The 17,292-nt window shown below is 41.7% G+C and overlaps 2 protein-coding genes across 2 annotated transcripts in view; both read right to left on the bottom strand.

Moving 5' to 3' along the window:
- Positions 1–17,292, bottom strand: part of LOC134806799 (neurogenic protein mastermind-like) — a 200,316-nt gene that overhangs the window by 104,657 nt on the left and 78,367 nt on the right. The gene's annotated exons all lie outside the window — the stretch shown is intronic.
- Positions 12,164–16,057, bottom strand: LOC134806737 (SUN domain-containing protein 1-like). The gene is made up of 5 exons (XM_063780058.1): positions 15,845–16,057; positions 15,402–15,551; positions 13,734–13,868; positions 12,664–12,815; positions 12,164–12,497 (listed from the first exon to the last, which is right to left on the bottom strand). Exons 1-5 carry the CDS (start codon positions 16,055–16,057, stop codon positions 12,197–12,199), a joined length of 951 nt encoding a protein of 316 aa, XP_063636128.1. The 3' UTR covers positions 12,164–12,196.

The raw sequence follows: 17,292 nt of genomic DNA, 5'->3' as shown, positions 1-17,292 counted from the left end.
CAAACTAAGCGTTTTGATTATATTAACCGGCAAGGCTTATTTACCGGCGATCGCAAAAAAACTTGGCGATCGAGCTGGCACAGGAAATTAACATGATGCGAGTTTTCCTCCCAAGGGAATATATCGCCAATAAATAAGATTGCCAAAAAAGCAGCGGCGGGCGGCCGGTGGGCGGGAACCAAGTAAAAAATCATCTTGCGTATTGCTACCGCTATTGCTATTACGATGATATATCTTGTATTCCATATCACTCGTTATAATAACCCCTTTTTTAACTGCAACATATATGTACATATAATAATATTAAAAACGCAAATATATATACAATTACAATACAAATACAAATAATTTATTTAGAAAAGTATAGTACATTGGCTGTTCTTAAAGACTAAGAATTTATAGAGACAAGTGGATTTATATGTAGGTGAATAGATAAATACTTTCGAACAAAGCACGAAAAAAAGTAAATGTGACAGTGCCTAAACTTTGTCATTTGAAACGATTTAGTTACCCACGGTGCGTTTATAAATGGAGATCTTTCTCTAAAACTTATCGATAAATTTCCACTCTCGAGAGAAAGTCCAAACTTAACTACATACATATTTGTATGTGGTGCCTGAGGAGGGTGAGCTGTCCGCCCAGGGCTGCGAGTTTGACCACTGCGGTACTGATTTAATTAAACTAGTAGTTCGACCTAAACTGAGAACTCGCGGTTTGCCAAAAATTATATAGAGCGATTGACTTTGTAGCACCTACTTACTCGTATAGTTCGACATAAAATAGTAGAAAATAATTTTCAAGAAAAAAAAATCGACTGTTTTTAATGAAAATGCTTGATTTTCTGATGAAAATACAAAAATCTCTATACGCATGCCTTTAAGATTTGAGGAGTTCCCTCGATTTCTCGTGGATCCCATCATCGGAACTCGAGCTTGACAAAAATGTGGCTTAAAAACTTAACTTGCTTAACAAACATAACGAAGAGGACAAATCGCCAAACGTGAACTATGCTTCGTTGAAGAGTTCCGTTCTGATCATCATCAGCAGTTCCACTTCATCAAATGTCACTTTTTTTAATGTATATGCTTGATTTGTTGATAAAACACATACATAAATCACTATATGTATGCCTTTAAGATTTGAGGAGTTCCCTCGATTCCTCATGGATCCCATCATCAGAACTGGGTTTTGACAAAAACGGGACCAATCTGTATGCATAATAATATACATACAATCAAAAACATAATTTTCAAAATCGGTCCAGTAATGACGGAGACATGGAGTATAAACATAAAAAAAAATCACAATCGAATCTCCTCCTTTTGAGATTTGGAAGTCGGTTAATAAATGAGGGCGCCACTTTCTGCGTAGCTGTCACATTTTTGACGTAAAATGCTTACACATGGCAACAATTTATAGTCTGTCAAGCCATTTCCGTCAGTAGAAAAAAGCGGCTAAAAATGTAGGCTCGAAGGGTTATCGTCCCATAGAAAATTTGAATATCGCTCCTTTTTCTACTAGCAAACTTGTTTGACCGACTATAGTATGGAAATTTTAGAGTTCCATTTTATTTAATTTCTACTATTTTATGTCCCACTATAGGCGGCAATGGATCAAAAATCGAGTGGATATATTACAAGGTCTGTGGCGCCCTTAACTGATACTGTATATGTGGTAAGCCGAAATATTTCCTGTCAAATGTCAAATACCTATATTATGTTTATTTTTATCTTGCTAATTATTTCAAAATGGTAAATTTAAAAACGATATTATAAAAGTGCAAGCCGAGCGCTTTCATTTGATACCAAACTCGACCATACTTTTTTGCAAAAAGATGACCAGAATAGCAAGACCCCTCACAAATAGCTTTTTAGCCTTCTAAGCTCTTCTAGCTCAATAACCCCTTGATCGAGCCTGCTCATAATTTAATGACTAAAATATAATGCCCTCAACTACACGTTTACCCAATTTCATTTAAACTAGAACAAATTTACTTAAGTTCTTGAGTATCAAACTATCCTCTGATAGTTCAGCTTAAAAACATCGAAATGCTGGGACGTGCCCCTAGCCAGCCGCGTGTCCCAAGTCGAATGTAAGAACTTCGTTCGCTTCGCTCGCTCGTTCAATCATCTTTTTTAAGCACCATGTTTTTTTTAAGACTATTTTTAACTAGCTGAACATAATTTTCTGTTACAAAGATTTCTATGGCAGCCATTTACAACACTGGAACGTAATTTATACGTTAATAGGTATATTAGCAGACTTCAAATGCATGTTCATTTTGGGATTTATAACATAACCTCTTTAACTCAGACTATTGAAAATAAATTTCCGCACTTCACCTTACCATTTATTTAATTTCTTCCGAGAAGTAAGCTGATTTTCGGCGCGATTCGGGAAATGAATTAGAGATTAACTAGATATGATATAGTAAAGATATGTGACGTCCCACGGGTAAAGGTACCTTGTGGCGGCTGGCGGCGCGATTCGGGAAATGAATTAGAGATTATCTAGATATGATATAGTAAAGATATTTATGTGACGTCCCACGGGTACCTTATGGCGGTTGGCGCTTACGCTATTATTAACGGCGCTCCAATATTATTGCGGCGCTATGCGACGTAAGCGCCAGCCGCCATAAGGTACCTTTTGCCGTGGGACGTCACATATCTTTACTATATCGTATCTCGTTAATCTCTAATTCATTTCCCGAATCGAGCCGTTTCTCAATACTTTATTCACTGAAGAGTTGAAGACCAAGCTGGCGTTGTAGCCATCGTAATTCGTAATTAATCCACATCAGCGTCAATCAGGCATTTAATTATTACTTATAAATTAGTATCCGACCGAAGGTTCGGTTTCGGTTTCGGTTTCGGCCAGTTTCGGCCAAAATATCATGTTTCGGCTGTAGTTTCGGTTTCGGCCAAAAAACGGCCGAACCTTTCGGCCGGGCCGAAACTTACGAAATGGCACTTCGAACAAAGACCAAAAGTTGGGGAATAAGTAGGACAACAATAGTAATAACCTACATTTACTGATTCATGTATAGGTATATTATAAAACACAATTCCACCAATGAGGGCGCCACTGGACGGTCGACGCAGTCTTATGAGGCTGTCAATACCTATAACGCGCACACTGTCTATCGCACACATTGTATCGGAGTGAATGAGATAGCACTATCGCACGTAGCCGTTGGCCGAGTATCAGCTCGGCCCGAGTCGAACGATGTCTTTTTCGCTCTTATTCAGTCACTTTCCTATCTACCTCTAATGGCAAATTTTAAGCGAGGCTAAAGGCTACGCTCAAGTAGTACTGCAAAGTTGATTTTCTGACTATTGATTAAAACGAAGATAAAACCCTTAAAAGTGTCCCCAGTGCAGTTTTTCATACGAATGCTCGACCTTAGCCTCACTTTTTACCTCAATTTACCATTTGGTTTGTGTTCCACATGTCCTCTACTTCAACTTAGCCGTTCGCCTCGCTGCGCCATGCTCGGCCTGCGCGTCTCGCTTTTTAATACAATGGACATTGGTTGGAGTCTGTGCTCAACTACTTATCCTGAAGCCTGAAGCACGGCTTTTACTTCGCATGAAAGTTCGCCTCACTGGGGCACTTCGGACTTTTAGGCCCAGGTGAAGATCGGTACCCGGCCTTACGATTATCATCATTCACTTGCCCTTATCCCATTAATTTGGGGTCGGCGCAGCATGTCTTTTTCTTCCATACCTCTCTCTCGCCCGTCATCTCATCATTCACTTGCGTTCGTTTCATATCATCTCTCACACAGTCCATCCACCTTTTTCTCGGTTTTCCACTCCCGTTACTTCCCTTGCGATATTGAAAACAAAAAATTTCGCGCTCGCTGCGCTCGCGTTTTCGGTTGGTTTTTGGTTGACCCTGTATCTGATCTACATGTTAGCTTGACTGGTGAATGAATAGAGTTAGACCAAGAAAATTCTGCAATGATTTTGATAGCATACGCAGTGCTACTAGTGCAAATGTTATTTATACGTCATAATTTCATATAAATTTTGACGTTTAAATAACACTCGCACTGCGTGTGTTATCAAAATCGTTGCAGAATTATCTTGGTCTAACTCTAGTAATTTTCTTAAAAAACTGCTTAAGTAACATCAATTTCAAGGACATTGGGTGTTGACAGCCCCATAATATTTGTGTAAAAGCGGTTTTATGACATTTTTTCAACGATTTATCAAGTCTACAAAAGGTTCGGTTTCGGTTTCGGTTTCGGCCGAAACTAGAGCCAAAGCCGAACATTCGGTTTCGGTTTCGGTTTCGGCAAAAAAACATGTTTCGGTCGGACACTATTATAAATGTTCCTTCATAATTCCATACTGTTCAATAATTTAGGTACTTTTCTTAATTATAATTATATGTATATCTTAATTTAGGAAAATTTTCACAAACATGTTATATTGTGTATTTACTTCGACGTACCTATAACAGACGTTTTAGCCTAAACAGGACAGTAATCAAAAAGAAGAACAGCACTGTAAAAGTGATGTGGTGTCAACCCTGCCCACAGAGAGCTGAGGCGAGACGGATGGACGCCGCGCGAGTGACCGCAGGGCGCCTCGTCACCTCGCGCTGCCTCGCCCGCCTCGGCCCCGGGACGCATTTACATCAAACTCTCATTACCTCGGACTCGCGCCATCATCTCGGCTATCGGTCCGGACCGATGCGATGTCTCTCTTGGGATTACGCACTGTTTTTTATAGGTATACTATGTAGTTTTTGCACTGATAGGTAAATTACGAGTAGGTACCTACATACTCGTACGTAAGTGAATGTACGTACTTGACTTAGATTTGCTATGCCCAATTCATCACAAACCTTTCCCTTAAAACACATCGTTTTTTTATAGGTATTTATTTTATTTTAAGGTTGTTATATATGTAATTATAGCACTAGTCCGCAACCAAGTTGACGAATGAATCCAACCACCAAACGACCATCATGCTGCGAACATTGCATTGATTTAACTACTAATATTTTCAGCCATTTCTCAGTGGTCTCTACATAGGTGTAGATGTAGTTTGGGTACATAGATCGGAGGCGAGGGTAAGTCGCCCTAACCCTTTGGCAGTGGGCGAGGCGGGCGGCGGAAGGGTTACGCCTGCGGGGCGGCGGCGCCCGCTCCCGGCGCCCCGCTCGCACTTTTACGACGAGCTTTTTTATCGTGCGTGCCGTCGTTTTTCCTTTTCTATTTTTTATGTTTTATTTCCTCTAGACCATAAATTATGTTTGAAAGAAGGGAACTCTCGGACATTCGCGTCGACAGGAACCGGGGTGAAGTCGAGTGAGTTTTCTGTTTTCCCTTTTTGTTGTTTTTTATGGTCTCCCATGTGTATGGGGTGCTGCAGCGTCGCCATGGCGACTGCATTGCATTAGGCGCGGGGCAGCCGCCCGAACGGCGCTGTTCGCGGCACTAAATATAAATAAACAAGAATATTTGTTGTTGTAACGCGATCTGCAAGCGTACACACGTTTGTCTATATTCATTCGATCCGTGTTTGCGGACAAACTGTGCCGATGGCCGCTGCCACTGTTTGCCTTGCCCGGTCTGAACGCTCGACCGTGTAATATTATACGACGCTACCCTGGTCTGATTGCCTAATTCATAACGTTTTTCTAATTACCAAGCAAAATATGATGTCTTCCGAATTTGGAACATTAAACGCCAGTAAATATCAATGCTTGGACGCTACTTGAAATGGTCACGCGTGATCTTGACCACAGAGACCATTGTAATCTTTGAATATGGAAACATAGTATTGAACGGCAACCGCAAAAACTAAACAAAGCCAATGTTGTACCCAATTAATGTGTACCCTTGCCCGCGACAAAAAACCGCGCCATATTGCGTCCAGCAAGCAGCGAGCCGGCTAACCACCGCGAAAGAGAAATTTACGAATAAAGGGCGAATAGTTACACGCCGCATTTAAAATTAGAACCCTTTAGGGCGCCACGCCGCCAGACAAAGGGCCGAATGGCAAATTGTCGGCAGGTAGCGAATATGTCGGAATTAAGGCCCAGTAATTACTAAGGGCTCTATTTTAATAAATGGCTCTTTTTGTAAATTATGAAGGGCCGATCGCGCCATACGGCCATACCTGCTGCGAACCCTTCGCTGTCACTGCGAGATAACTCTTGTTTGCGGCCTTTCCAAATGTCCATTATACTTAATTGAAATTCCATTATAGTAATTTAGATCACACGTTATAACCATGCAATTTTCAACAAGCACCTACCCATTTGATACTGTTTAGAAGCCCGTCTAATCATCTTGCGCTGTTTACTAAGATTCAACTCGTTCGACAAAAAATGTCATTGATCCTTTAGAAATCTATCAAAGCCAAAAAACTTTAGATACGTACTTAGATACAAGCACAATAAAATTCCTATGAAATGGGCTTTGTAGTTTTTTATTATCTTGGAGCCCAGTATAACTGAAAGGGTAAGGGGTTTGACAATAACACGCTATTGCCCGGAGGCAACGGAGTGAATAGTGATGACTTGTAATTCCGATGTTTTCGCTGTTAAAATCGCATTTCCTGAAGGCGACATTTAGCGGAGCCAGCCGAGCGGACGGAACGGGACAAAACCCGACAAACAATGACTGCCAACAGTAGCAGGATATTTAAAGAGGTTGCCAACGACTACACCTACGCGTAAAGTAGAAATAATTTGAGATAGCTCCTTAACTAACAATATAAAAGCGATCTCTTTGCCTAGGGCGTAAGGTTGACATAGGAGCGGTTAATTTGTTAAAGAAGTTTGTTTTCGGATAAGTTTTACTATACGTACCCCGGCCCTGAACGCGCATGGCGTGAATGTAGAGCTCAGTGAATATTACAACTCATATTCACGAGACTAAAGACATTATTGTTCGCATGAAATAAACAAGTAACATATTTTCACACAATCCAGTCTCTATAAATCGAGTTTCTAAATAGTATTTACCATACTCTATGATTGTGTATCGTATTAAACATTACAACCTACGCCATAAAAGCTGCAATAGGTACTTACAGTAACATTAATCGGAAATGCCTAACAATTTGTAACATGCATTTGAGTCGAAAGCCGCCCACTGACTAACAGGCCGCCGGACGATATCGGCCTGTCAGTTAGAACAAAAATTTGACAACTCCGAAGGTATATCGTCCGGCGGACTGGTAATCAGTGGGCCCCTTTAGCATTAGCATTAAGCCGGGTCTCCACCAAGCGCACGCGCTCGCGAGGCAGCCTCGGATGTGTGGCTCGCGAGGCAGCCTCGCGGTTTTGCTCGGAGACACTGAGGCGAGCCTCGCGAGGCAGCCCGAGCCATCAGAAGTCCGAGGCAATTCGCGATGGATAGTTGTGTTATTTCTGCTGGTGCTATTTTTGTACTGGCTTATTGTTTAAAAAAAAGAGGAACAATGTTCTGGTTGTTTGGGTCTGTCTGGGGAACAATGGGGGCACGCACGTGCATCTGTTGTTACTAGCCGGTTAACTGACCTGGCTAGTGCAAATTGTTCTGTTGTCTGTGTTTTAATCTGCCACGGTTTATATTTTGTTCGTTAATATCTCACGTGTGCATAGTTGAAGCTAGCAAACAGTGTCCTTTTCTAGTTTAATGATAAGGAATTGGTTGAGGACCCATTTCTAGTGAAGTGCACAATGTAGTAAAGTCACATTTTTACTACATTGTCTACATGACATGGTAAGGACAAAGCTAAAACATAAATGCAATGAATAATACCTAGATTTTTTTTAGAAGAAGAGTGGCTAGCTATATCGGAAGAATTTGAGAATAAATGGAATTTCCCCCATGTGATTGGAGCAATGGATGGAAAACATGTCATGTTACAAGCACCGATTAATAGTGGGACTGATTATATCAATTATAAACAATTCCCTGCGTACATTTATTTAAATGTTTTGGATCTTTGGGATCCCACAACACCTTATGTTCACCATATAGTTAAATCAAACGGATCGACTGCTCTTAAGAGTTCATAATTATTTAAAACAATTTCCGCGCGCGAGCCAAAACCACCACCAGTCCACACCGAACGAACAGCGCACACTGAGGCACCTTTGAGCATGTCACATTTACCGACAGCGGACGGCTCGACCCCGAGGCACGCTCGGCCGAGCCAACGTGCGCCCGAACGGCCCGAGGCACGTCCACATAGACCGAGCATTTGGCTCGCGAGGCTGCCTCGCGGGCGCGTGCGCTTGGTGGAGACGCGGCTTTACATAGTAGAAAACGCAAATACCGAAAGTTGCTGCTGTACTGCTTCTGGCATTACTCTCATATTGATTCGATATTACTTTTATTGGATCTCGACCGCATATTGGCATTAGCAAGATGCACTGCGAGTAATGGAGTAATAACTAATGAGATGAGTAATGACAAATAAATGTTGTTTCAGGAAATTTTCCGATTCAGGGTTAAGAGCTACGCAGGTGTTTCAGCAATTATAGGTAATTGAATGTAGTTGTATCAACCTAATACGCGTATTGGATGTTTTACAGTTTTAGTTGAAATGGTTGGATTCGATATTTTATACCTGTGTGAAACGACAATGTTACTATTAGGCATTTAGTAAAGTTGAACAGGACAGTCGTATTTTTTTCCGGCTTTCATTAGTTTCATTACGCTGCCGGCTCGCAACTCGCACCACCGACCCGGAAGCTCCGGCTTGCCACCCGCCGACACAGCAACGCTGCCAACCGTGAAACTGCGTCCGTAATCCTTTACCCGCCACCAAGCCTTTCGCAACCACTCGCCCGGAACTACCTACTAAATACTGCCAACTGTTACAAAGGCCTGATTAAACTTTAAGACTGCCAAAATCCTCCGGGATAAAAGGATTAGATATGGCAGATATACGGATTTAGGATCGAAAAAATACATAGGTAGTTATTTAAGATGTAGATAATATTTTTGCTTCTATCATTTTCTGGGAAATTAAATGTAGGTTCCTAGTAATACCAACTTGATTTGTTATGTTATTATACTCGCAGCGGAACTCATAAGTATGTCTCTCTCGTAACTCGTAATCTACAATATATAAGTACATCAAGCGAGAGCGAGCTGAACAAGTGAATGATATATCGAATTAAGATCAAATTGAAATCAATTGATTGTAAGTTGGAATCGGCCTCCAGTTTATGCGAGATTTTCTTATGCAAGCTACACAACCATTTAAACAATGGGTCCATTTACTGTGGGTATTTTCATACACATTTTTATTGCTCTTGCAAAAGATCTGAGATAGATTTCGCCACAATCGAGGCATGTTATATTAATGCTACCACACACACAAAGGTACAAAAACAATATCTTATTTTACGACTATTATGTTATCAGAACAAACGACGATCCATGTTGTATGTTCACCCAGCAGCAAAAGTGCATGGCCACTTTATGAATGAACTCCTTTCATAATGTAATTTTGCAACTCGGTATTTAGCTGGATTACAGCACAGCACCGAAATTCACAAAATACTTAGGTGGCCAAACAAACAAAGTTGGACCATTTGGCTATCATCAATTCACGTCAAAGAGAGACTGCGAAAGACATTTGAACTAAGATCACATCATTAATATCGAGAGTAGGTGCACGTAGGCGGCGCTCACCCGAAAGGATAATTTCAAGGAGTGCTTTCACCCTTTATGGCTTCTATCTATTGTCGAAGGCTCTCGGTGAATAGACCATTCGCCTGGACATTAATACTTGCTCTATTTTTTTTTCTTGTAATAATGATGCTACCGATGATGTTGCGCCGATTTTACGCATGTCCAGATTGTCCAGCTATTTTTTTTTTCAATATCTTAACATCTATTTCAATTGTCAATTCCACAAGAAACAAGGAATTAATACACTTTTGTATTTATCTAGTTATAGTATCTAATTACTTATTATTGCCTAAGTATTTTTAAGTTTAAGAGAAAACTGGGCTAATATTTTTGTTGTGTATAATAACACAACTTCAAGAGTCGAAAGTCCACGGCCAAAATAGTTCATAGTACGTAACTATCCACTCGCATTTATAGGTACGTTCTCTGCAGTCGCTGTATCGTTGTAATGTTAAGTAAGGTTGCCACAGCTCTCGAGGCTGCACTATATTGTCGACACATGGTCGACACAGAACAAACTAGGCGATGTTCTGGTGATGTTGCCAAGGGACCTGTTTCTGTCCCTTGCGGGCACAGTCGTGGTCGGCCATGCTAGTATGATCCTTTTAGATTTTGATTCTTATTTTCCAATGTCGTGGGAAAAAAGTAACGTACAAAACATTTTCACCATAAATACCTTATTAATACCTACCTAAATAATATTCCAGACGATAACTATTTAGGTTACTTATGAAAGTTATGAACTTGGCAGTCTTGATGTAAACTTTAGTGATTCATCATTATTTTAGCGTTGGCTCAGTAAATATTTACCAGAACTTCTACATACATATATGTATATCTATTCACAAACACATATAGATAACGTAACATAACAGTATCTAAATACAGATGTTGTTAGTATGGCAAGCCTACTTACTCCTTATATTCCCATTAGACTTTCTAAGATTTATTGCGTAGGTACTATTGGAATTCCAATGCCATGCCACAAATAACTCTGTCGCCGGACGATATCATTCGACATATAGATAGTGCTCTACATGAGCTATATTTACCTACTTAATAATACTATAGGTAATAAGACCTCTAATTTATAGGCCCTATATAGGGTTTAAAATTGTATGCCTCATACTTATATGGTTTTGCTAAATAGTGCACAGTTACAAGTGAGAGCAGTCTTACAACTTGGTATATAGGTACTTTGTTTTTTCAAAAGGATAATATGTATATAGGTAACGGTCAAACAGCACAAAATGGCTGATAAAGGGTAGATTTTTCGACACTTTATGCTAGATAAGTAACTTTTATAAGTTTTATAATTGATATCATAAAAGCTCTATGAAAACTGAGTAAAAGTAAACTAAGCTCGTTAAAAGCTAGCTTTTTCTATGTCACCTTAAACACACGAAATCAACGTGTTTAGAGTTAGATGAAGCGCGAGCTACTAGCGTATTCTGGTTGTTTTCTTTTTGTTTTTTTTCTTCCCGTCTGTTTTTTAATAAGTAAAAACCTAACCTACGGCAAGCCGAGCTGGGTGCGAATGCGAAGACAAGATCCCAATCGTTCACGCTCCGTAGCGTATCGTAGTTATCTCTCTCTATCACTCTTCCATATTAGTACGACAGAGACAGTTGCGTTTCGTTCGCTACCGACAGTACCGACCGTTAACGTTTGGCAACTTGTCTACACACCCTGAACAGAGCTGTGAGCGACTGCGGCCGGCGGCCGGCGAGGCGAGCAGCGGGCGGCGGGGCTGGTCAACCCATTAGTGCGCGCGCGCCGCGGGGGCTCATGATCACTTTGCTCATGTTAATTTATGTCCTTTGTCGCATTGTCCGAACACAATACACGCATTTTTATAACCCTCGGCTGCCGGACACCCAGATTAACATCTACTGTTTGGTTTTGGCTTTCTCCCGTTTTGTGCAAGGACACAATAGCCCTGACCGGGCACCTGGCATTAATGGCGCAAAAGTAATGGATTTTGCAGAAAAACCAATAAGTTAAAGTCAAGCTGAAAGGAGCTGGTTTAGCTTCGTAATAAAAGAGTTAGGTAAGAACATTAAAATAACTTAAGGGACCTATGGCCAAAAAACTTTGACAATAAAAAAGAATGACGAAACGTATTGGACATGTGAATGAATACCATAAAATATCGTAAGTAATTTGATATGATGATTTATTCAGCCTACTTGTAGTCGTAAGAAAATATCTTAAACATCAAATACTTGGTAGGTACCTACAACAGACATACCTACTACGTCTGTCTTCATCTAATTCTAAAATACAAATCAACGACTTCGCCAACAACTTTTACGATCACGGTCTTTTTTTCTAAATTTATGTAGGTATCTAGACGAAATCGATAATGGCAATACTAAAGAAAAGAAGATTAGGTGCTATTAAGTCTCTATCTAGAGCTAACACAATTAATCGACTCTTAGCTTATAAAGACAATGAGACAGGCGGGAAGCACATGTCGCAGTCGCACGATAGATAGGTAACGGAAATTCAAATTTAACATTAAAGCTGGTACAGGTCTGGTCATCCGTTATCGATCCTTGCCTCCTCCTGGACAGTCACATGGCTCCGCGGCGCCTGTCCGGGCAGGAGGTCCCCATGCACCCTGACGCGGTACACGCATGTGTACACCGGGTGCCCCCAGTTGGATAGCACCTTAAACCGTACAATGTTGAACCCTTGCGGCGTTGGCCAAGTTACGTCGAAGTACTGGATAGGATTACCCTTCTTGTTGTATTCGAAAACACCGAAGTCGTGAGGCGACGCGTCCACACGGGACTTTAGCCCTTCTAGTTGAAACTGGCGAGGTGCTGATAGTATTTCCCTGTGGCACAAGAAGTACAGGTCATTTCAGAACCAGACCTAGTATGTTAGGTTCGTGATTCACTTCCTCGGATCAAATAGAGTCCCTAGCTAGGTATACGTTTATAATATATATGATGGGTTGATGGGCGATGGCACGGAAAACTTATCGGGAACAAGGAACTTACCTGGTAGGGTCAATATGCGGAGGTATGTGCTCGAGGCTGAGGCCCGTGATGTGGACGGTGGCGAGCAGCCTGATGACGACCTGGCCTCGATCTCCCTTGAAAGCCCAGCATTGGCCCGGCAACGTCCCTGGCTGAATGACTGCACGCGCCGCCTGCACCAATGGAGATATTTAAAAGGACATGTGTCTAAGTAGCAATAACCATGTACTACTGTATATGTGGGTAAACCAACTTTTTTGTGTTCTCATCTGTCCCGTTATCCAAGGCACTATAGGGGTACAGTGGTAGGTACAGTATGTTAGAAGAAAATCAATGTTGTATCACGTTCTACTATGCTTAGAAAGTTGCTTAGTAATAGATGAAAATGGTACTTATAAATAAATATATGTAAATATCATAAAATCAGGATTTTAAGACTGGCCAAGTAACCATAACAATGTGCAACGACTGACACTAAAAAGTTGATTCACTCATGTTTAAAACCGAACACATAATAGGTACCTACACTATTAAAAACCGGGCAAGTGCGAGTCGGACTCGCGCACGAAGGGTTCCGTACCATAATGAAAAAAAAAACGGAAAAAAATGCAAAAAAAAACGGTCACCCATCCAAGTACTGACCACGCCCGACGTTGCTTAACTTTGGTCAAAAATCACGTTTGTTTTATGGGAGCCCCATTTAAATCTTTATTTTTTTCTGTTTTTAGTATTTGTTGTTATAGCGGCAACAGAAATACATCATCTGTGAAAATTTCAACTGTCTAGCTATCACGGTTCGTGAGATACAGCCTGGTGACAGACAGACGGACGGACGGACGGACAGCGAAGTCTTAGTAATAGGGTCCCGTTTTACCTTTTGGGTACGGAACCCTAAAAAGTCAGCTAGTTTGCTGTTAAAACTATACTAAGTACGACGTGCACCGTGCAGCTCCAGCTAACGCGGATAAGTTCGCCTTTGTACACATTTACTGTATTCTCTTTGTGTTATGTACTTGTTTTGTGCAATAAAGTGTTTACTACTACTACTACTACTACTACTACTACGAGGTAGTGTAAAGAATGTAAGTAACCTGGCACTCGTGGCACGCCCAGGCGGTGATCTCGTGCAGCGCCCAGCTGACGGGCCCATCGTAGTGGAAGTAACCCTCGGTATCTCCGGTGTCCAGAACGCGCGCACCCGCCGACTCCAGCGCGAAATCACCCATCTATAAGGTGAGTGCAGAAAATATCAAAACAAATGTGCCTAATTGACCGAAGCGTTAGCGAAAGGTCTCCGTTTTAACTTGGGCAAAATGCTTTCGTATGTCTGGATATTCTCCTCTACAGGTCGCTATTCTCAACCGATTCTCGTGAAATTTTGTGACCAAATTTTATGACATAATAGATTTTTTTGTCGATCCAGTTTTTGTAAATTTTTCAACATGCGGAAATTGGCATAAAGGACTTAAGCACCAGTAGGGTCTATGGCGCTAGATTATTGTGAGTACACTGCCGGCCCAGCCAAGGTTACAATCGACAACGAAAAGCTTTATGTCTCTCTATCACTCTTCCATATTAGTGCGACAGTAACAGTTGCGTTTCGATCGCTACGGAGCGTAAGCGATTGGCGTCTTGGCTACGCGGCCTGCACTGTGATAATGAGTCAATTGAAATTCACTTTTACATTTTCTAAGCTTATCGCGAGGACTACAACTTACAGAGCCACTAGTTATCATAATTACATAGATTTCAAACTAACAATATCTACTACTTATTAAAGAAACGGAAAATGTACCTAACTACCTACCTACTCATATTTACTTACCATATAGGTACCTATATTTGTAAGTTCCGGATATTTCGGCACTATAGCAAGAATGTATCACCTTTCAATTTCTCACAAAATAGATAGTTAGGTACCTAACGGACGAGTTCTAATTGTGCTCTACCCACACGCCACAGCGATCTACGATCTACCCTCTTAAAAGTAAACTGATAGCAGTTCTCGGCACGCGACATCGGTTTCAGCCTCGCCGCCGCCACTGCGCAGTCTGAAGACGCTCAATGCTAACCTGTCGGTGGTAGTCAGCGAGTCTGTGCTGGCCGTCGGCGCGCGACGACGGTTTCAGCCCTTGTCGCGCCTGACCGCCGTCACTACGCTGTCTGAAGACGCTCAACGCTCACCTGTCGGTCGTAGTCAGCGAGTCTGTGCTGGCTGTCGGCACGCGACGACGGTTTCAGCCCTCCTTGTCGCGCCTGACCGCCGCCACTGCGCAGTCTGAAGACGCTCAATGCTAACCTGTCGGTGGTAGTCAGCGAGTCTGTGCTGGACGTCGGCGCGCGACGATGGTTTCAGCCCTCCTTGTCGCGCCTGACCGCCGCCACTGCGCAGTCTGAAGACGCTCAATGCTAACCTGTCGGTGGTTGTCAGCGAGTCTGTGCTGGACGTCGGCGCGCGACGACGGTTTCAGCCCTCCTTGTCGCGCCTGACCGCCGCCACTACGTTGTCTGAAGACGCTCAACGCTCACCTGTCGGTTGTAGTCAGCGAGTCTGTGCTGGTTGTCGGCACGCGACGACGGTTTCAGCTCTCCTTGTCGCGCCTCGCCGCCGCCACTGCGCTGTCTGAAGACGCTCAACGCTCACCTGTCGGTCGTAGTCGGCCAGGCTGTGCTGGTCGTCAGCACGCGACGACGGTTTCAGCCCTCCTTGTCGCGCCTCGCCGCTGCCCCTGCGCTGTCTGAAGACGCTCAACACTCACCTGTCGGTCGTAGTCGGCCAGGCTGAGCTGGCTGTTGGCGGGCGACGGTCTCAATGCCTCCTTGGCGCGCCCCGCCGCCGCCGCGACGACCGGCAACGCTGAAGACACGCGCTCTACCTCTGATTGCAGGCGCTCGTGTTTTCGATGTACCTTCATCAGACAGGGCAGTAAGAGTGTAAATTCAATTGAGCTCAAAGCATTTACGTAGTATGAAGAGAAACTGGTCTGATGGAAGTCTTTAAAATGATATACATATTATAAATAAGTAAATGCGTAACACACATACAAAATAAGATGTTATACGAGGATGTACCCTATTAATAAAATATAATGGGTGGGAGTCCTCTTTTTCAAAAGCTTATCACAACATATCGTTACCCATGGTCTAGCCCGCTGTAGGTACTTACCTAAATGATACGTAACCAACCTAATATGCAACCAACCTGTGATATTTCTCTAGACAGTTGCATCACAAAGTACTTGACGTCCGAAATGCTGGTCGAGATCTCGTGCGGCCCCCACAGATACGCATATATATGCAGCCCGACCAGCGTCGACAGACTCACGCATACGAACACCCTGAACGGCGTGACAGGGTTGGCATACCGGGCTCGTGAAGCTCTGGCGGGATATGGACGCTCGTCATGGCCATTCATGATGGAATTATGTGCAGGTGGGGAAACGAGCGCAAGTTGATAGTAGGCGTCTATTAAGAAATAATTATAATTTTCGTTATATTTATCATCACTCTAATGTCTAATGAGAATGACACATGAATGTACCCTTTGAATATACTTTGAATGTACCCTAGTGTTATATTCTCTTTGACATGAATAGGTTTGCCATACAAGAAGCTTACTTGTTTATCTATCTATTCTATGGCAAATCTATGGTATAGATAGTGCATTGATTGAGATGATTTTGATCTATACATAGCAAAGAGAATAGAGTGTATACAGTTATAGTTGGTCAAACCAATTTGTCAGTCAGTAAGAACCAGGAAAACTATACTCATCCTTTCCTTTTGGGTGCTAGTACTAGTGTAAGACAAAGATGATTCTCTCTGTCTATGATTGAAATGAGACAGTCCTTTGACAAACTACCTATATTTTCATAGTAAATTTTGTAGTCACAGTAAATTTACTGCCATCTTTCGACAGATGATTTAAACTTTTAGAACGCCTTTTACTAATACTACTCTTTGACGCCATATGACTTTGATCCTTATTCTTTCACTGATATGTGTTAAATTTGTTAAATATGTATCAAAAAGAGTCGCCATATACTAAAGTGTAGGCCAAAGGTATGGTGCCATCTTTTCGAGCGATGCTGCCATAGCTTTGTCCTATTCTCGTAAAAGTTTTAATCATCTGTCGAAAGATGGCAGTACATTTACTGTGACTACAAAATTTAATTTGACAATACGCCTCTATCTAAATTCTCTTTGTACATAGTATATTGTATACATTGTATTGCATTACTAATAAGCAGGTAATACTACTATTTAAGTAGTAAGTACTAATAAGTAAACATCGGTTTATTTAAAAATCTATTAAGAAAATTTCCAACTATAGTCTAATAAGTAGGTACACCTCGAACTCTTCCGACGAAAACGATATCGATAGGTAAGCGAAGCAAGTCAAAGATAAATAATTAAAAGAAAATTATAATGTGTTCTAACATTCAGATGTCGATGTTTTCTATTAGCAAATTTTATTTTCTTAGTCGCGCTGTATAACCAACATATTGTATTCGCAGTTTGACTAAGAAATAACACGCCATGAAATTATAAAAAAGGCTAATATAACAAATATGATAGGTTACATGTCTAGTATCTATAGGTATGTTAGTATTTTCTATATGTAGAGTTGAGGTACCTACGTATCGATAA

The sequence above is a fragment of the Cydia splendana genome, chromosome 3, assembly GCF_910591565.1.
Source record: "Cydia splendana chromosome 3, ilCydSple1.2, whole genome shotgun sequence".
In the NCBI taxonomy this organism is placed as follows: Eukaryota; Metazoa; Arthropoda; class Insecta; order Lepidoptera; family Tortricidae; genus Cydia; species Cydia splendana.
The sequence above is the reverse complement of the archived record's forward strand: the minus strand, read 5'-3'. Positions and strand labels throughout refer to the sequence as shown.

Coding starts and splice junctions, on each gene's coding strand:
- LOC134806737 (XM_063780058.1), bottom strand. CDS start 16,057: ATGAATGGCCATGACGAGCGTCCATATCCCGCCAGAGCTTCACGAGCC. Junction 15,552..15,844: donor TGTCTAGAGAAATATCACAG/GTTGGTTGCATA, acceptor TGTCTGATGAAG/GTACATCGAAAACACGAGCG. Junction 12,498..12,663: donor CCGCATATTGACCCTACCAG/GTAAGTTCCTTG, acceptor CTTGTGCCACAG/GGAAATACTATCAGCACCTC.